Source organism: Ranitomeya variabilis, chromosome 1 (genome assembly GCF_051348905.1).
Source record: "Ranitomeya variabilis isolate aRanVar5 chromosome 1, aRanVar5.hap1, whole genome shotgun sequence".
Classification (NCBI taxonomy): Eukaryota; Metazoa; Chordata; class Amphibia; order Anura; family Dendrobatidae; genus Ranitomeya; species Ranitomeya variabilis.
Window position 1 is genome coordinate 505,146,576 of NC_135232.1, and position 20,489 is coordinate 505,167,064.

Here is a 20,489-nt window from a genome sequence, read left to right on the forward strand (position 1 = left end):
CTCCATGCAGTCATGGCCCCATAGATGCCCCATATAATGCTCCATACAGTTCTTTATGGCCCCATAGATGCCCCATATAATGCTCCATGCAGTTCATTATGGCCCCATAGATGCCCCATATAATGCTCCATGCAGTTCTTTATGGCCCCATAGACACTCCATACAGCATTGCGCCACATGTAATGCTGCTGCTGCAATAAAAAAAATAAAAAAAAAAATCACATACTCACCTCTTGTCGCTGCTCTTCAGCGACCCGTCTCTCCGCACTGACTGTTCAGGCAGAGGGCGGCGCGCACACTAATACGTCATCGCGCCCTCTGACCTGCACAGTCACTGCAAGAGGACGGGAAGACGGAGTGGCGCCCGGCGGATGGAACGCGGACAGGTGAATATGAAATACTCACCTGCTCCTGGCGCTCCTGACGCTGTCCCTGCCTGTCCCATGGTACCGCAGCTTCTTCGCGCCAGCGCAAGAAGGACCTGCCATGACGTCATGGTCACATGACCGTGACGTCATGGGAGGTCCTTCTCGCGCAGGTGCGCAGGGCCTGTGATGACGTCATGGTCACATGACCGTGACGTCATGGCAGGTCCTTTGCGCATACCATCCTTGCCACCGGAAACTGCCGGCGGAAGGTGAGTATATAATGATTTTTTTTTATTATTATTATTTTCAACATTAGATTTTTTTACTATTGACGCTGCATAGGCAGCATAAATAGTAAAAACTTGGTCACACAGGGTTAATAGCGGCAGTAACAGAGTGAGTTACCGACGGCATAACGCGGTCCGTTACTACCGGCATTAACCCTGTGTGAGCGGTGACTGGAGGGGAGTATGGAGCGGGCGCCGGGCACTGACTGCAGGGGAATAGGGAGGGACTAATCGGACTGTGGCTGTCGCTGATTGGTCGCGGCAGCCATGACAGACAGAGGCCGCGACCAATGAATATCCGTGACAGACAGAAAGACAGACAGATGGAAGTGACCCTTAGACAATTATAGTAGATATATATAGTCATTTTTTTTTCATCCTAAAAATTAGAAAAAGGGAAATGTTCAGATGCAAAAGTTTGGGCACTCTTTGCGATCTGTGTGCTCAGGTAACTTTGACCAAGGTTTCAGACCTTAATTAGCCTGTTAGGGTTATGGCTTGTTCACTATCATCGTTAGGAAAGGCCGAGTGATGCAAATTTCCCAGCTTTATAAAAACCCAGCCTCCTCTAACCTTATGCCAAAAGACAGCAGCCATGGGTTCTTCTAAGCAACCACCTAGCACTCTGAAAATGAAAATGGTGGAGCCCACCAAGCAGGAGAAGGCTATAATATTAGCATAGACTTTTCAAGTTGCCCTTTTTTCAGTTCAAAATGTAATTAAGAAATGGCAGTCAACATGGGAGTGGATCAATCATGCTTTGGGGTTGTGTAGCAGCCAATGGCACGGAGAATATTTCATGCACAGAGGGAAAAGGGGATTAAATGAAAATGTAAACAAACTAACATTGTCAGATCATGCAATCTTGGTAACATACTGTCTTACATCCTCATTAGGTCCTATTCAGATATGTTTTACAAGACCAAACAGTATTTTATCACAATGACTAGCATCAGATGCACAATATATATCAATGATGCCTTGTGGCTACCAGGTCTATCATGACAACTTATATGTACTATGTGATTTTAACCAGGCTAGAGTGAAGTATAGTTAAAATGGCTTTTAATTTCATTGCTGAATTGTCATGCTTGATGGAAAAAAATAAACAATCCTAAGCAATAACAGTTCCTTTAAGATTTATTGGATGGATCTCTGTTAATCTGTTTTTTCCTCACATTTATTTATAATGGATCCATCAGTTCTGTCTCAGGCCATTTTCTGATCTGGATGGAATAGTGGAACATCTCATGCAGTAGAACATAGGGTAAAACAAAAGAAAATACAGTTCGTTATCTGTCTTTGTCACGCATATACCAAACAGTTCTACTTTAACCATTTTTGTTGCCCAGAATTTTTTGTTATGCCAAGTTTAGTTTTAAAGGGGTTCTCCTAGAAATGTAATAAAATAAATAGATACATAAACAAAACAAATGATACACATTAAAATATTAAACATTTTTCTAAATACATTTATTTAGCAAAAAGGTATGCTTTATCTAGAGCACACTGTCAGAATGTTAAAGATGACTAGTTCTCAAGAAGTAGGGAAGGCAGTATTTGTATATTTCCTGCATAAAGGAACATTTTTATATTTGCTCCCAAAGCTGTTCTTCATACAGGGAATTAATTTTTTTTTAGGGATTAGAGGAGCACTACTTTTGTCAGTTCAAGGTCACGTTCACACTATCAGTATGTAACAAGGTGGCACGGGGTGGTAGTCATGGGCGAGTCTACTAAGTCACAGTCAGTGAGCACCCCAATCCCTTGCACATGAAACAACAGGTGAAGTCCCAGTCCTGCGGTACAGTCAGTTACGTCCAGCTTACAGTCACTCAGGATGCAGTGGACGAAGTCTCAGGAAAAGGCCACAATCCAAAGTTCTGTTCCAACGGTAAAACTTTACTGAACACGGTGCAAACAAGACAATGCTTCCTGCTCTTTCACTGCGGTGTTAGGCTACGTTCACATTTGCGCCTTTGGGCGCAGCGTCGTCGACGCATAACGACGCATGCGTCATGCGCCCCTATCTTTAACATTGAGGGCGCATGGACATGCGTTGTCATGCGTTTTGGTGCGTTTTGCGACGCATGCGTCGTTTCGGCGCACCTGGAAGGGCGCGGCAAACGCAACATGTTGCAGTTTTCCGGCGTCATAAATTTTTTAAAAAACACATGCGTCGCGTTTGCGTCGTCGATGCGCCAAAAACCCCATTGAAGTCTATTGACAACGCAGGCGACGCAAGTACTTGCGCCGCAGTGCGTTGTACGACGCATGCGTCCTTTGATTAAAAAACAAGAAAAGTGTCTAGACAGTGTCTAGACACTGACAAAACACCCTATAAATATAAAAAAAGGGGTTGGCATTGTCTTTCATTTGCCAGCAGCAATACAGAAGACAGACAACACCTGAACACCTGAGATCTGCTTTCAAAAGCTGTAAGTATCTAATTTCTCATTGGATTTTATTTTATGTGTTTTTTTTCTTCATTTTGAATTCAATTTGTGCAATGTTTGGTTACGGCTATGGCACTGTGGGTTTTTATTGAAAATCTTTTTTTTTACATCTGGTTCTGATGTATTTCTGGCGTTATATGATGGCGTTTTCTTGTCTCCGGCCTTGCTTGTTTTTGGATTGGTTTTAATGTATTTTGGGTTCTTCAGTTGACATGCGGTTGTTCCACTGTGTTTTTAAGGATTTTCTTGTTTAATTTCTGGTTTATGTGGTTTTCATTCTGGTTTTTATTCTGGGGGTAACCGTATGGCGTTTTCTTGGGTCATGTCTTGCTGTTTTTTATTGTAAAGTATGGCGGTTTATGCTAGTTTGCCTTTTCTTTGCCCTTTGTAATTTTTTTTTTTTTTTTGTTAAACCAAAAAGGTATACCGTATTTTTCCGACTATAAGACGCACTTTTTTTCCTCCAAATTTGGGAGGAAAGTGTGGGTGCGTCTTATAGTACGGATATAGCATGTGGTGAGGGGGCAGCAGTGAGTGGGATCGCAATGATATCCCACTTCAGGATGTCCCCGCTGCCGGAATCAGCTGCTGGGGAAACCACATGGCCCCGCTGATTAAGTGCAGTGAATATTCATTAGCGGCTCCCCGCCCACTGAGCGGTGAGCGGGGAGCAGCAAATGAATACTGCACTCAAGCAGCGACACACAGTTTCCCCAGCACTGATTCTGGGGAGAATCTGTGTGTCCGGGGGAGGAGGAGGCAGCAGCAGGGGCCAGGAGATCGCTGCATACCTGCCTGTGCTGGACGCTGAGCTGTCTGTGGTGCACAAGGAGGACCTGTGTGATGTCAGGAGTGGGCGGACTGGAGCATCACATGGCAGCTCAGAGCCCTCCCTCTTCTGACATCATCATAGGTCCTTCAGACTCCCACCTAGAATCTGCAGCTTCCTCTTATGTCCTGCGCGTGCGCTGTGGAAAGGCAACAAGAGAGAGGGCTCTGTGTGTGCAGCCATGGGATGCTCCAGCTTTTACCTCACCACAGGCTGGCTCCCACAATTAAGAGGTTAGTCTTTACAAAACACAATAAAGCACTCTGCCACTCCTTTGGTGAACTATAACTCCCAGCATGTCATAGGATCTGCAGGACATGCTGGGAGTTATAGTTCTCCCATGGGATTTTAAAGCAGCACTCCAGTGTTATTTTGCAGTGCTGGAGTGGTGCTTTCACTATAAGCCCTGTGCCCCCATTCTTATACTCACCCTCCAGTGTCTTCATATAGTACTTTACAGACACCACACTGGTCCCGCAGCTTCCAACATAATAACGTACTATTATATATAATAACACCACATATAATAGTATGTTATTTATGTTATTAAATATTTTACCACATTTTTTTTGCTTCAAATATTTTTTCCCTATTTTACACCTCTAAAACCTGGATGCGCCTTATAGTCCGGTGCGTCCTATAGTCCGAAAAATACGGTATGTGTCTAATTTTTTGGATTTCTACATAGGGGGCTGTTGTTGCTGAATTGTTTTTTTATCTTTTCTGGAACTGAATTCAGCTTTTGCTATACTCTGCATTGTGTCGTATCTGCCAAGTCTGGAAGTGAGGAGGAAGGGACCCAGCAGGAGCAGCGACCTCGGGGCCAAGCTGTGGCGGCAAGACGGCGAGTAAGTATTCTTCAAAACAAAAGGAATGTTTTTTATTTTTATTTCCTTTTTTTTTTCAGGGTTGAGGGGGGGGGCTGGTGGGTGGTGTTGGTGGTTGTTGTTGTTGTTGTTGGCAATTTGTTCAAAACGTTATCAATAATGTTTTCATATTATTCTAGGTTTCACAATGGGACCGCGATGGGAGTATAGATGTCGATCTCCTTATTTCCAGCATACAGGAGCGTGGCCCGTTGTGGGACAGCCGTGACCCCCGGCACGCGGACCAGGTTGTGTTGAGGCGGATGTGGGCGGAGGTGGCAAAATCGCTGTGGGATGGCTTTGACAGCGCATCCACTGCGGACAAATCAAACTTTGGTAAGTATTTCTGAAACTCCGCTCAGACCCATCAGTCCAGGATAACACAACCGTGTGTGATGTGATCAACGCCTTCAACTTTGTTGCATCGCACACGGCTGTGTTATCATTTGGAAATGTACATTATCTAATCTTTTTTTTGTTTGCATTCACAGTCAAAAAGTTGAAGACCAGATGGCGATCCATGAAGGACCATTTCAATCGGGGCCTGCGGAAGGAGGAGAAGCAGGTTCGAAGTGGTGCTGCTGCGGCAAGGACATCCACATACAAATATACAAGGGCATTGCAGTTTCTGAGACCGGTCCTTGGCTGCCGAGAGTAAGTATTGGTGCAAAGCATCGGGTACTGCACAATATGCATGTCCACATAGCAAATTGCCCAGCCACATAGTACATTGCCAAGCCACGTATTACATGGCCCATCCACATAGTATGTTGCCAAGCCACTTAGTTTATTGCACAGCCACATAGCATATTGCCCAGCCACATAGTACATTGCCAAGCCACGTATTACATTGCCCATCCACATAGTATGTTGCCAAGCCACTTAGTTTATTGCACAGCCACATAGCATATTGCCCAGCCACATAGTACATGTCCTAGCCACGTATTATACTTCTCATCCACATAGTATATTGCCCAGCCACATAGAACATTGTCCAGCCACATAGCATATTGTCCATCCACGTTGTATATTGGCCATTCCACGTAGTACACGTAGTATATTGGCCAGCCACGTTACATTTTCACTAGTGCCATGGTATATTGCCCATCCAGTTTTGTGGCTGTTTTTTTTTTTTTTTTTTAATTTATTACCGCGTGAGTCCTTGTAGTCCACGACAGGTTCTGTTCCGAGCCAGGGTAGCTCTGATCGCAGGAACTGTGATGACGTCTCGGTCACATGACAATGACGTCATGGCAGGTCCTGCGATCATCGTAAAAGCTGGCTGTCGGTCGTCTCAAACGCCAACAGAAGGCAGCAGTGTCTTTTTTCAAATCAAATTGTTAACTTTAAATTTTTTAATATTCATGCGGCATAGGCAGCGTCAATACTAAAGAGTTGCTGACACCAATGTTTTTAGTCCAAAAACTTTTTGCATTAACGCCGGCCGTTAGCGATGACAGTGGTGAGTATGCGGGCGACAGGCATTGACTGCGGGAAGGAGCGCTCATTTTCTTCTGCAATGGGCCCGTCGCTGATTGGTCGCGTCAGCCATGACAGGCAGCTGGCGAGAACAATCAGCGAATGATGAGTTAAGGACAGACAGACAGACTGACAGACAGACGGAGTTATATTTTAAAATAATTTAGTGTTGGGTTATGTAATGTTAACTTTATTATATTACAGGACTTGGCGTATGTGATATGTTATTTTTGTAATACTAATGTTTTCCTTATCTTTTCACAGAACACACAGCAGCACCCTCGAGCCTGTTCGGCCATCTGGAGCGGTCCTTCATGAATCGCCATCTGACCCGTCACAGCCATCCCACAGCGAGAGCAGGCATGCACCACCATCTGGAGAACCGGCAGCCGGTCCATCTGGTGTTCCCCTGGCCGAGGCCACTGGCGCTCCTTCCTTCGGGTATTCCCGACAGCGTCAGCGGGCCTCGGACAGGCCGCTAATGCCCGAATTTTTGCATTTGGGCACGGTCTTCCAGAATTGTTTCAAGGCGCTGGGCGATAGAATGGACACTGCTCTGTCCAATATCGACCGGCGCCTTGAAACAATGGAATCCGAGCTCTCGAGGCCGGCAAAACATTTTTTTTAGTGCCATTGCGAAGGGCATGGTGGAACATTTTACGCCGGAACTCCAGATTTCGGGTGATGCAGGCCTGCAACAATGCCTACGTGAGTGCTCTGCAGCAGACTCGGATCATGCAGTCAGCGACTACAATGCCCGTAGTACCATCGCTGGCTAGCATGACTCCGACTCCTGCTGCCGAGCCACTCTACCGAGGTCCGGGTGCCGAGGGACGCTGCCACCGACACCATCACACAGAGCCGCCAAGTCCTGCTCTTGCTAGGCCCTCAAACTCCCGAACCCGTCCTGCTGGGGAAGGCGCCAAGGGACAAAAAAAGAGGAAGACTACAAGAACAGCTGCTGCGGCTCTGGCTGCTCCAACACAGACACCAAGATCTCGTCTGGGGTCGAGCCGGAGCAGGAGCAGCCAGAGCCAGTCAAGAACAAGTGGCAGACTTGTGCTGCCTCCTCCCTCCCCTGCAGAGGTGGCTGTATCTTCGCCGGCATACACAGAGGGCTTTGAATTGCCCTCAAGTCTCTTGGACTACGGCTCCACATCATCCTCCTCTTCCTCTCCCCACTCCCAAGCAGAGAACTACCACTCACCCCTGGTAGCTGAGGTTTATACCCCATAGTTCTATTTCCCCCTTTTGTTTCTGTTTCCCCTATTAAAACTGTTATTTTTCAAGCAATATTTGTTTTTATTGTGCAGTATAGTTATCGGCAACTCACACCGTGCGCCGTCTAAACATATTTTGTGTTTTAAACACCTCATATATATGCAATGTCAGACACTATTTTAACAATTTTTATTTCGCCTTTTTTGGGTGTCTCTCATTGCTCTATGAGGTGTTTACAAACACAAACAGGATTATTACATAGATTGTATACGTAGAATAAGGTCAGGTCTCCGGTGAGGTGGTTGCAATGGTCACGTGGCCAAGTGTCGACACTATTTGAATCAGGATGTATTTCTGCATCCTGACTTCAATAGTTTAGACTCGCAAGAGTGGAGCGAACAAGATCGGCTCCCTCCTTGGCAAGCTGAACACTTTCCAAATACTTGCATATGGACCCGGCTTCCTGGTGTGCGGTTGATTATCTGCTTTTTTCCGGCACCGCAGCCGCATGTTCCAAGGCTGTGTGAGTGGCACAACCCATGCACAACCGAAGCCTATTTATTGGCCTCGCCATGGTGTGGTGCCAGTCACACTGCCGCGGCCCATGCAGCTACGGCGGGTGAAAATTTATGATCAGCCAGCGCGCTCAATGAAGCCGTGTTCCACATGCAACTAGTCTGGAAGCTTGACAGTTTGCCAAGGAGGGAGCCGATCATGTTCGCTCAACTATCGAACACACAGCCATGTGAACAAAAGTGTGGTGGTTTTGCTGAGTCCATTTGGGAGCTGGTGATCACCTGAGTACATTTTGGGCGGTACACCGTTTTAGCACAGTTGGTAGGAAAATGGACTTTGGAGAAGTGTAGAAAATTTTGAAATATTTTTCATTAAACAACAACATTTTAAAAAAAGGGTAGCAAGTTTTTATATGTTAGGGCACATTAAAGTAAGTTTAGTCAAAACACAAACATTTATAAAGTATAGGTAGATGCCAAATTTGAAATAACATTACATTAGGCACCTAAACTGATGACATTTATTGCACATAATACTGTAGAAATATTTTATTGTCATTATATTATATTTTTAGCACAGTCACAGTAAAGGTATTTATTTTTGTAGTTAAAACCAGAATAAAGTACAACAGTAAAACAAACACTACACCATTGTATCTTGCCATGACACACGGCCAACATCTGAAACAAAATAGGAAGCAAATCGATCCCTCATCTGCGCAATTTCAACACTTGTCCTCAGAGGATCATTTTGGTAATCGGGCAATGGGTTTGGTATGGGTTCATCGAGTTCCACGTTTAGTCTCTTTGGCCATAATATAATTGTGGAAAACCACACAAGCCTTCACCACCTCATCCACTGTCTCAATTTTCAGATTAATGGTGGATCCTAATATACGCCATTTGGAGACAAGGATGCCAAAGGCGCACTCCACAGTTCTTCTGGCCCGTGACAGTCTGTAATTGAAAATACTTTTTGTGTGGTCCAAGCCTTGACTGGAGTAGGGTTTCAGTAGGTTGGCACACATTAGAAATGCCTCATCCCCAACCACAACAAATGGCATTGCCGGGCCTTCGGTGTTGGGAAGAGGTCGTGGCTGGGGGAAATGAAAATTGTTCTCATATAATCTTCGGCCCATATCAGACTCCTTAAATGTCTGTGAGACATTTGCACGGCCAAACGCTCCAATGTCCACGGCGAGAACCCTGCAGTCCGCACCTGCTATTGCCATGAGCACGGTGGAAAAGTATTTTTTGTAATTAAAAAACAGAGATCCACTTCTTGCAGGCTTTGTAATCCTAATGTGCTTCCCATCCACAGCTCCAATACAGTTAGGGAAAGAACACAGTTGCTCAAATTTATTGGCGTTGGCCTCCCATATTTCAGTTGTAAGGAGGGGTAAAAATTCATCCCGGAGATTGTCCCACAAAGTGCGGCATGTGTCGGCAATAATTCCCGAAAGTGTGGAGACTCCAATCCTAAATTGGAAATGCAGGGATCTTAAGGTCTCTCCGGTAGCCAGGAAACTGCCAAGAAGAAAAATAAAGAAATTAAATTAAAGTACATTGTAATAAAAATAAATACATTTACCATACCCAACCCCAAAAAATTACAAAAAAAAAGGGCAAAAGGGCAGAACATATCACTGTCATTGAGCTACATTACGTACCGTAGAGTCACCAGCAGCCGTTCCTCTGCAGAAATTGATCTCCGGAGCTGTGTGTCCTGCCTGGTAATGGCTCCTTCCACAAGACGCAGCAGATAGCGGAAGCTGTCTTGAGACATCCTGGTATATTCAAAATATTTTTCCAGGTTGTCATTTAGCTCACCAAACAAGCAATGGTAGGCTCCACGGCTCTCCCGGACTTCCACGATAGGGTGTAGCCAAAAGCGCCGATGACTCCTCCGTTTATCTCTTTTCCTTTGCTCGTAATAGGCAATAGCATAGGCATTAGCCAAGGCAAAATCCAACTCCATATTCATGTAGATACTCTCCATGGGACGCTCCATCATGATGCTGAAAACACAAGCAAAATCTGAGGAATTCATCTCTGCCAGTGTATATATACACAATTACATTACACCCACCCTCTTCTAGCCATTGGTGGTCTTTATCTAGTGTCTAGACACTAATTGGGGCTTTATTTTGTGCCATTGTGTAAAGAATGACATCACTGTAGGAAAACGCATGCTTTGGAAAACGCTGCGTTTCTTTGCAAAAACGCAAAGATTTTTCAAAAAAACGCAGCGTTTTCCAACGCATGCGCTCAACGCATGCGGCAAAAAAAATGCGTTTTTACATGCGTCGTGGACGCTGCGTCCAAAGACACGAATGTGAACGTAGCCTTAGGCGTCAAGATCCCACTGCTGCACGGGGGGAATCTCAATCCATGTCTTCTGCCATCTCCCATTCTTTCTCAGCCTCAGAAGATCCTGCTCAGCAGAGTTGTCGGTCCCATCGTCCTGCTCAGGCTAATGCTGTGCGTCTGGTTGCTGCTGCCTCCCCAGGTCCAGCTATAGCAACCAGCATTATTCAGCTGCGAGCAGACGCTCCTGGGAATAATTCCTGCTTTTGGCCTTCTGAGCATGAGACGACCACTCATTGGTGGTGGGGGTCACATGCCCAGGTCCTCAAGCAGCTCGGATTGGTCCATTACCAAGGTCCTGGAAGACTGCTGCTATAAAAGGATCACATGGCCGCGTGCACTAATATATCCAAAATTGTTGTGTGTCTGCAAGCGTGTATGTCTCTGGTGCTAGCTCCTAATTATCCCCTACCCTCGTGTTGTGTATGTGTCTGGGTGAGTGGAGCAAATTACAGCACCAAATAGTGGCATCACCAGTACACCACAGTGCACGATAGTTAGCATTTGTTAGTGGCATTCGCCAATGTGACGCCACACGCACTCTGTACGCTAATTGTATTCTGTTTACGTCTCTTTAGGCATCGCAAGTGCGACGCCGCGCGCATAGTGGGTCTAGATAGACTCTTACACCCGCATCTTAGGGGCTGTCTTGTGACCTCACTGATGCTGATTCTGCTGTGCCCTGTGACAGCTAAATGGCGATACCGCCATTTAATGTCCGCCATTGCTGAGCAGCAGTTACCATCTCTGCACGGTGGACCCCGGGTCGCGAATGTACCTCATTATTATATTTATTTGGTGCGTTCCGCCAATCCTAACATGCGGCTTCAGACTGCACGACAGCAGCTCCTGTCCTGGTCCCAAACCCTGTATTTCACCCGGGGTTGATTCCCCTGAGCCAGTGTCTGTCCATGCTACCCGTCAAGCTAGGGCAGCTTCTATTGCCCCTACCCGGGAATCCTCTGTCCTTGCTATGGTGCATGTCAAGCCCTGGGCAAACCTGCCCAGGCTCTACTCTCAGAGCAGGAAGTCATTTTCCTAAGTTCAGAGGCTTTGTACAGTCCCCCTTTTAACTCCTCCCAACTGTTTAACCTTTTGCTCGCTATCCCTAAACTAAACATGTACAAAGGCATTCACATTAAATTGTAAAACATTAAGAGAATGTATACAACACATTACATTCATAAAACATTAGGAAGCCGCACATAACACATGTGCTTGATACTCAGGAGGGAGAAGGCAATTGAGGTTCCCCACCACCTCTTTACAAGTATTTGGTCAGTATTTTACCTCAGTATGTGTAAGCCAAAACCAGGAGTGGGTGACAAATACAGAAGTGGTGACATGTTTCTATTATACTTTTCCTCTGATTGTTCCACTCCTGGTTTTGGCTTACAGATACTGAGGTAAAATACTGACCAAATACTGAACATGTGAATGTGGGTAATGTCATAAGAAACTGATTATTTCTGTTGATGAAACTTTTACTGGTTGTTAAGGGGATAGAGGCAGAGCAAACTAAATGGGAAATCACAGTTTCCTGGATGAAGGTTTTAACACCAGCAGTAGTAGTAGTAGGAGTTCAGAACATGTTTGGATGCTCCTTAATGAAAGACAGCGCTCCTGATGTTATTTTCTATTTTTAATTCAGAAATAATTATTTTGGATTTAAAAATACTGTTTAAAGTGAAAAAATATATATTTTTGTAGTTCCTATAACAAAATGATCAAGTTTCAGTATTAAAGTGCTTATCAGTCCTATTATACACTGATTGCTGTTACATACATGTCTCAACCCCAGGGCCAGACTCTGTCCCCTTCTCCTAATGGCTCCTCCGTTTGATGTGCTCCACATTGGGTTTCACAAGTTACCCAGCGTACCTCTCTGACATCATGACTTAAAGTTTTTAAAGGTCAACTTATAAACATATGAGTTTCTGAGTAGTCAGTAAGTGATGTGTTCAGTTGCTGTTTGTTTTGGAGATTGCCACCATTTAATTCCTTCAGCTGCAATCATCTCTGCAAACTCCTTTGGTTCTACATGTTGCATCTACTGATTCTCAGACCTTCTGAGTAAAGGTACCTTCACACTAAGCAACTTTGCAGCGAGAACGACGACGATCCGTGATGTTGCAGCGTCCTGGATAGCGATCTCGTTGTGTTTGACACGCAGCAGCGATCTGGATCCCGCTGTGATTTCGCTGGTCGGAGCTAGAAGTCCAGAACTTTATTTCGTCACTGATCACCCGCTGTCCATCGCTGGATCGGCGTGTGTGACGCCAATCCAGCGATGTGTTCACATCACCGCTGTGCTCTGCTTTACTGCCGGCTCTGACACATTCAGTGCAGGAAGCTCTGAGCAGCAGCGCGTAACCCTGTGGACGCCGGGGGACTTGACAGACATCAGAATTTGAGTATGTACTGTTTTTTTTTTTTTACTTTTACAATGGTAACCAGGGTAAAAATCGGGTTACTAAGCGCGGCCCTGCACTTAGTAACCCGATGTTTACCCTGATTACCTGGGTGCTGCAGGGGGACTTCGGCATCGTTGAAGACAGTTTCAACGATGCCGAAGTCGTTCCCCTGATCGTTGGTCGCTGGAGAGAGCTTTGTGTGTGACAGCTCCCCAGCGACCACACAACGACTTACCAACGATCACGGCCAGGTCGTATCGCTGGTCGTGATCGTTGGTAAGTCGTTTAGTGTAACGGTACCTTAACACATAATTTGCTGTAAGCATTACGATCTATTATCAGGACACTATATACATTATGCATAAATCATCTCTGCAAACTCCTGTGGCTTCTACATCAGCTCCCGGCAATAATAAACTGTTTCTTGGACTTTTTCACATTACACTGCAGCAATTCTTGGTCTCCTTTACATCTTCAGCTCCTGTGTTTGTCTACACTCTCTGTGGCTTTTGGTGTGACCTGCTACGCTAGTTTACTTGTCATCCAGCATAGCCCATTGTACAGCTCCTCTCTTCCCTGTTTACATCCCAAACTGCGGCTTAGTGAATCCATGTTATCACATGATCCCTAACAATTTATTTCTTTCTGTGTCTTGAATTGTAGCCAGCAAGATTGATGCTAATTCTGGCACACTTGCAACTATATGGTTATACCCTTGAGTCAGTAAACCCTACATTTGTGTGCCTGCAGGAATTCCTAAAAATTAACGATCACTAAGAGTATTGGGATATGTAATAAATGTAGAGGGGGATCTGCAGGCCAAGATGACAAAATGCGTATGAAATGTTGAAAACCTCTAGGTTTCCTAGTTGTCAATGTGCTAATATGGTTTCTAGTCCCACTAGATAGGTAAGTGCAACTAAACGTGTTTTCTAGACTAGATCATTAATTTCCTATCCTTCAAAAAAATCATTTGCTCTGAGATCACTAACAGAATTACTGTATATGCCCCTGTGTTGCTTAGTGAAGGGCTAGAACGCTGATGCAAGTGTTTTGCATGCGCAACCAGTGCTTGGACGTAACATGGGACTTGGGTATGAGGTATAAAGGTCAGAGCACTTTCTATCATAAGTTTTTGCCATTTACTTTGGTATTTATTGTGCTTTTAAAGACATGCCGGAGGAGAGAACTGCTTGCAAACTTTAGTACATCCAGCCCATTCATGTATGGTCAGTTAATTGAGTGAATGCCATGTAATTCTACACTTTTCCAGCAGCAAATACTTAAGAGAAAATGTCTAGCTACTTTATGCTTCTGCCACCTTTTTTTTTATAATACATTTACAATAAAACTATTGTCTAAAACACTTCTCAAGGGCAGTTAAAATTAGGAACTTGAATTGAAAAGGTTTAGGCCAGGTTAACGTCACGTTTTGGCCACAGTTTCATGACTGCATCAGGGGTTAAATCTACAAAAGTAGACTCCGCTGGTCCAGAAAATGATCCTGTCCATGTGGAAAATCACCTTTGTGCACTAGCACATTAGATAAAATTAGTACATGTCCTGTCCATGTGTGGTCCATGACGCATGCAGACAGTACGCAGATCAAAAATTTGCTCATCTCAGTGAGCCCTCAGTGTTCTTCCAAGAAGAATACACAATTTTAGGTTGCCTACAAGAAAAGTATTGGGATGTTTTGACTGACGGGTTGATAAAATATTTGCGCAAGACTACTTCTTTATTAAATTTTGACTGATAATAGTGATGGAGTCCGGTGGAGAAGTTAATCTGATGAGGAACATTTATCCTTTTCCACCCCTGTGTTGTACCATTGTGTCTTATGTTCTGCGCACGCAGCAGACGGGTTGGCTTAAACGTCTATCATACTTCCACTATGTGACCTATGTCGTGCCCCTCAGTAAACCTCACGATGGTTATGTTCATTATGGCTTAAGACAAAGTAATTTTATATAGTGTGCAAATCACCAATGCTCTTTGGTTCATAGCAGGTTAAATACTGAATGGGGTCATAACTGGATTTACTCAGTAGTCAGGGAAGGAAGGGTAACTGCACATCAGAGAATCATAGCACAGAAGAGCAACCATGCGAGTGAGAAAGACGGGGGCCATCGGGAGGAGGGCTGAACATCCAATTTGAAAATCCTGATTTAACCTTTCCTTCGCTATATACAGTATATTAAGAATATGTTGCAAGCCCCTCTGGCAAATCTTAGCTTTGAAGATGTCAGTACACAGCTTGTGTGTTCATTACAGCCTATATAATACATACTGCTTAGTGAGTGGAGAAAAACTTAAAATTCTGTAGAAAAGAGAATATGGGAGTATATTCTCTCAGTACTACTAGTACAATACAGCGTTCAGAAAGATATCTGGCTCTCTGAGATCAGCGGCAGTGCAGATAGAAAGAGCACAGCGTTAGCAGCCAGAGTGGGAATCCTGCCGCATTAATAATGGATAGGGAGATGTTTGGATACATTCATGCTGGGCTACAATTACAGCGTGCTGTTCCTTAACTGAGCACTCATATCCATGTCCAAAAAATGTGTTTTATGTATGCTGCTAGTTGGGATATGTTTCTGTTGGTTCAGAGTTTTTTGTCCTTGGAACAACAACCAATACTGTGTTAATAATATATTTACAAGCCTTTGGAAAGAGTGGATGATCCATCCAATTCAGTCCGCATTTATTTGCACATGTTTTAATCTTGCTGCTTCCGAGGTGCAACAAATACATTTGCTTATATTATACCCCCCCCCCTTTTTTTCTTTACATTTAATGGTTCTGTTTCACATGCACCAAACAACCACTAATTGGTAAAGGTTCATGATCGATGGTTGATAATAGACTGTTTACACAAGGAGACCAAAGTAAACTATGCACATTGAGTGATTTGTAATATATAGGGTATTGCACCCAATGAATGAGTGATTGCTCTGCAAGATTATCATTAGAGAAGGACTCCTATCAAAGTTTTTATCTTAATATATTGCAGTCATCATTTTATATACTGTAGCACTGTGTACTTACAATTGCTCATTTTGCCTTTCTACCCAGCTAATTCTTCCGTTTTCCATTAGGTCTATGACATCACATGATTAATAACAGTCTAGCTGAATCCTTCTAAGCTCTATGTAGAAACAGGAGGTCAGGTTTCCCTGTATAATCATAGTCACTGCAAAAGTCTTTGGCAGGGGGAGGAGTGGGCCGCTCCTGAAGGAGTTGAAGAAGGGAATGATAAATACAGGGACAAGAGACTTCCTGGTTCTACATAGAGCAGAAAAAAAGAGAATTAACTTGGTAGAAGGACAAAAGGAGCAATTGTAAGTACACAGTGCTGTATAATATGATGACTGCAACATATGAAGAACATAAAAACTTTGATGGGAGGAGGAGTGCTTCTGTAAACTATTTTTTTTTACATTTTAACAATATTCTTGTGCAATATGCTAATTACCCCCGACTAGTTATCTGGGCAGGTAGTTCCTTTGAATAGCCATGTTGTGTGGACTGTAATCGCAGCCATTGTGACGTATCTGACATGACTACGCCTTCACTGGAAGACATATAATGATAACTGTAACAAAGCTCTCCCATCACATGCGCAACTGAAATCATTATTATTATTATCATTTATAATACATTTTTTATAGCGCCATTTATTCTATGGCGCTTTACATGTGAAAATGGGGCAAATATAGACAAACACAATAAACATGAGCAAAAACAAGGTACAGGAGAGAGGACCCTGCCCGCGAGGGTTCACAGTCTACAGTGGATGGGTGAGGATACACTAGGAGAGGGGTAGAGCTGGTCATGCGGTGGTTCAGTAGGTTGAGAAACACTGCAGGTTGTAGGCTTGTCTGAAGAGGTGAGTCTTCAGGTTCTTTTTGATGGTTTCCGTAGTAGGCGAGAGTCTGATGTGTTGGGGTAGAGATCCAGAGTATGGGGGAAGCACAGGAGAAGTCTTTGATGCGGTTGTGGGAAGAAGAGATAAGAGGGGAGTAGAGAAGGAGATCTTGTGAGGATCGAAGGTTGCGCGTAGGTAAGTACCGGGAGACCATGTCACAGATGTATGGAGGAGACAGGGTGTGGATGGTTTGTATGTCATAGTAAGGGTTTTGAACTGGAGTCTCTAGACAATAGGAAGCCTGTGAAGGGCTTGGCATAAGGGAGAGGCTAGAGAATAGTGGGGAGACAGGTAGATTAGTCGGGCAGCAAAGTGTAGGATGGATTGGAGTAGTGCCAGAGTGCTAGAGTGGAGGCCAGAGAGTAGGAGGTTGCAGTTGTCAAGGCGGGAAATGATAAGGGCATGCACTAGTGTTTTTGTGGTCTCATGGTCAAGGAATGCACGGATACGGGAAAAATTTTTGAGTTTTAAATGGCAGGAGGAGGCAAGAGCTTTGATATGTGGCTTGAAAGAGAGGGCAGAGTCGAGGATCACTCCGAGGCACTGGGCATGTGGGACGGGGGAAAGTGAGCAGCCATTGACATTGATGGATAGGTCTGGTGGAGGGGTAGAGTGAGATGGAGGAAAGATGATGAATTCTGTTTTGTCCATGTTCAGTTTAAGAAAATGAGCAGAAAAGTAGGCTGAGATAGCAGGCAGACATTGTAGGATTTTGGTGAGGTGAGGAGGTGAGGTCAGGTCCAGATAGGTAGATCTGCGTGTCATCGGCGTAGAGATGATACTGTAAACCATGGGATTCTATGAGCTGTACCAGGCCGAAGGTGTAGATGGAGAAGAGTAGGGGTCCTAGAACTGAGCCTTGAGGAACACAGACAGACAAGAGGTGAGGAGGTGGAGTGGAAGAGGGAGACACTGAATGTTCGGTCTGTTAGATATGAGGAGATCCAGGATAGGGCCAAGTCTGTGATGCCAATTGATGAGAGAATCTGTAGCAGGAGGGAGTGGTCCAAAGTGTCAAAGACAGAAGACAGGTCCAGGAGAAGGAGGACAGAGTAGTGTCGCTTGCTCTTGGCGGTTAGTAGGTCATTGGTGACTTTAGTTAGGGCAGTTTCAGTTGAGTGATGGGGTCGGAAGCCATATTGTAACCATCAAAGAGGAGGAGTAGAGGTGGGAGGACAGTTCAATATGGACATGCTGTTCCAGTAGTTTTGAGGCATAAGGGAGAAGAGATATCGGGCAAAAGCTAGACACAGTGGATGGGTCAAGGGGAGGGCTTTTTGAGGATGGTTTGATCGAGGCATGCTTGTAGGATGAGGTAGAGACACTAGTTGTGAGTGAGAGGTTGAAGAGGTGAGTTAGGGTTGTCATCATGGCAAGTACACCATGCACTATGCAGATAATTAGGTTTTTATGTAAAGGAATGTCTGTAATATGATAAAATAGAAGAGTAAATGTGTTGATGACAGTTTAGTGTGACAGGTTTACTGTAAAAAAAAGTTATACCCATACTAAAAGAGGACCCGGTCCATGATGGCCCGTTTATTTTATTCCTGCTGTTCCCATGAGTATTCTGTTTGTTTTTTTGTATGTCCATCATATGGTCCAAGAGATATGGACTTTTTTATTTGCTGCTAATTTTTATGGTGTATACTGAAGGATGGGGCTCATAAAGTGATTGAGAACCCTAAAGGTGCGCCCCAGAGAATCCTGTGTGCCATGTCCCTCGGAAGAGACCATAAATATTAGTATCTAATAAAAAGACCCATATCTCTGGAATTGTCTGGTGAATTATTGTTATTTTTTTTAAAAAGTGAGTACTTAGGAGAATCGTGAATAAAAGAAAAGCAAAAACATATTCACTTTTGACCTGAGACAGGTCCTATTTAAAGCTGTTATTGAATGGTCACCTACAGTATACTCCTGCTAGCTACACACTCAACTCCTATTCCTTGCACTCCTGTGCTCCCTCACAATATTATTAGGCCAAACTATATTTCACATGCTTCAGTAAAAAAAAAAATTAATATGTAATTTATTGTGGCTGATGTGCATCTGAATTGTATGTATTTTTATGAAAGTTTTTTCACCAATTGACAGAACATATGAGCTCTTTACCGGTTGATGTGCAGTGGAAAATGGCAGCAAATTCTTTTCTCATGTAAATATAAATGATTGTTCAGTTTGCCAATTAATGCAGCTTATCACCAAATAAATTACTTTATTATTCAGAATTTTGATTTACAAAAGTGACACAGAGTGGACTTTACAGTACTGGACAGTACAGTGGTGAGCGATTTTTACAGTAAAATGAGTAGGGAGTAAATAAATTGCTGGACAGCTGGCCAAGCTTTCACACTTGGAACTGACAGTCATCCCTGCAGTAACTAAATACTTGATGACTAGGCTGGTGCGATGACCTTTGCTCTGACACGGCTTCCTTTAGGGCCCTCTAAATGATCATTGTAAATGGTTTAGAAGATGTGATCTGTAATTAGAGAACATTGAAACAGGCACTTAAAGGGAAACTCTCAGCAGAATTGAGTACAGTAACCTACAGACAGTGTCAGGTCAGCGCCCCATTATACTGACTGACTGCTGACAGGTCACTGAACTAGGGGGCAGGTCACTGAGGGATCAGTGACCTGTCAGTAGGCTGCATTATGAATATCTAAGCAGATCACCACATGAAGACCCCCCACAGTCCGCACTGGAGCACGAGCATATCATCAACTTAAAACGGAAAATAAAAAATAAACAACAACCACAAGACGGATTTCATCAACCCAGGTATCATTATAATCAGTATATCGGCGCCGACCTGACACTGTCTGTAGGTCACTGTGCACAATCCTGCTGATGGGTTTCGTTTAAGTTCAGTCAAACCAACATGCCATTTTTGAGTCACAAAATGTACAAACATTGTGGGCCACATATACTTTTGATCATTGTGGTCAAAGAGTTCTATTTTAACCTCATAGGTCCACATGACTTATTTCCAAAATACATCAGGCTTGTTTAGATGTTCTTTTGCATACTTCTGAAGCAGAATTTTATGGTGAGGACGCAGGAGAGGTTTTGTTCTGATGACTCTTCCATGAAGGCCATATTTGTGCAGGTGTGTCTGAACAATATAACAATGATAACAATGTACCACAACTCCAGAGTCTGCTAAATCTTTCTGTAGGTCTGTTTCAGTCAAGCGGGGGTTCTGATTTGCCTCTCCTGCAATCCCACGAGCCGCACTCATTGAAATTTTGCTTGGTCTTCCAGACCTTATCTTGACCTCCACTTTTCTCGTTAACTGCCATTTCTTAATTACATTTGAACTGAGAAAAGGGCAACTTGAAAACTCTTTGCTATCTTCTTATAGACTACTCCTGCTTTGTGGGCCTCCATTATTTTAATTTTCAGAGTGCTAGGCAGCTACTTAGAAGAACCCATGGCTGCTGTTTTTGGCACAATGTTAGAGAAGGCTAGGTTTTTTCCTTTATGTAATTTTTAAACTTTAAAAAATGACTATCTTTTTATTGCCCAGACTTTGAAATGCCACTGTATAATTTACTTATTCACTTTTTATTAACTGTTTAGGGGGATTAATGGTAAAAACAGCAATTTTGCCTTTTTTTACTTTTACATTTTTACTGACATTCACCATGCAATACAAATATAGTGGTCGGTATGATTATAGCAAGTTTATAATTTTTGGAATTGGGGTTGTAATTTTTTTAATGTTTTGTTACCTTTTTAGAATGAACACAG

General features: G+C 43.7%; 2 protein-coding genes across 4 annotated transcripts in view; both read left to right on the top strand.

Moving 5' to 3' along the window:
- HOMER3 (homer scaffold protein 3) overlaps positions 1–20,489 on the top strand; it is a 297,394-nt gene that overhangs the window by 156,422 nt on the left and 120,483 nt on the right. The gene's annotated exons all lie outside the window — the stretch shown is intronic.
- On the top strand, positions 4,957–7,332 carry LOC143796857 (uncharacterized). The gene is made up of 3 exons (XM_077281050.1): positions 4,957–5,142; positions 5,298–5,460; positions 6,550–7,332. Exons 1-3 carry the CDS (start codon positions 5,070–5,072, stop codon positions 6,911–6,913), a joined length of 600 nt encoding a protein of 199 aa, XP_077137165.1. The 5' UTR covers positions 4,957–5,069; the 3' UTR covers positions 6,914–7,332.

Excerpts from the sequence above, each read along its gene's own strand:
- LOC143796857 (XM_077281050.1), top strand. The coding sequence starts at position 5,070 with ATGTGGGCGGAGGTGGCAAAATCGCTGTGGGATGGCTTTGACAGCGCA. Across the intron at positions 5,143-5,297 it reads TGCGGACAAATCAAACTTTG|TCAAAAAGTTGAAGACCAGA; the intron begins GTAAGTATTTCT and ends TTGCATTCACAG. Across the intron at positions 5,461-6,549 it reads CCGGTCCTTGGCTGCCGAGA|AACACACAGCAGCACCCTCG; the intron begins GTAAGTATTGGT and ends ATCTTTTCACAG.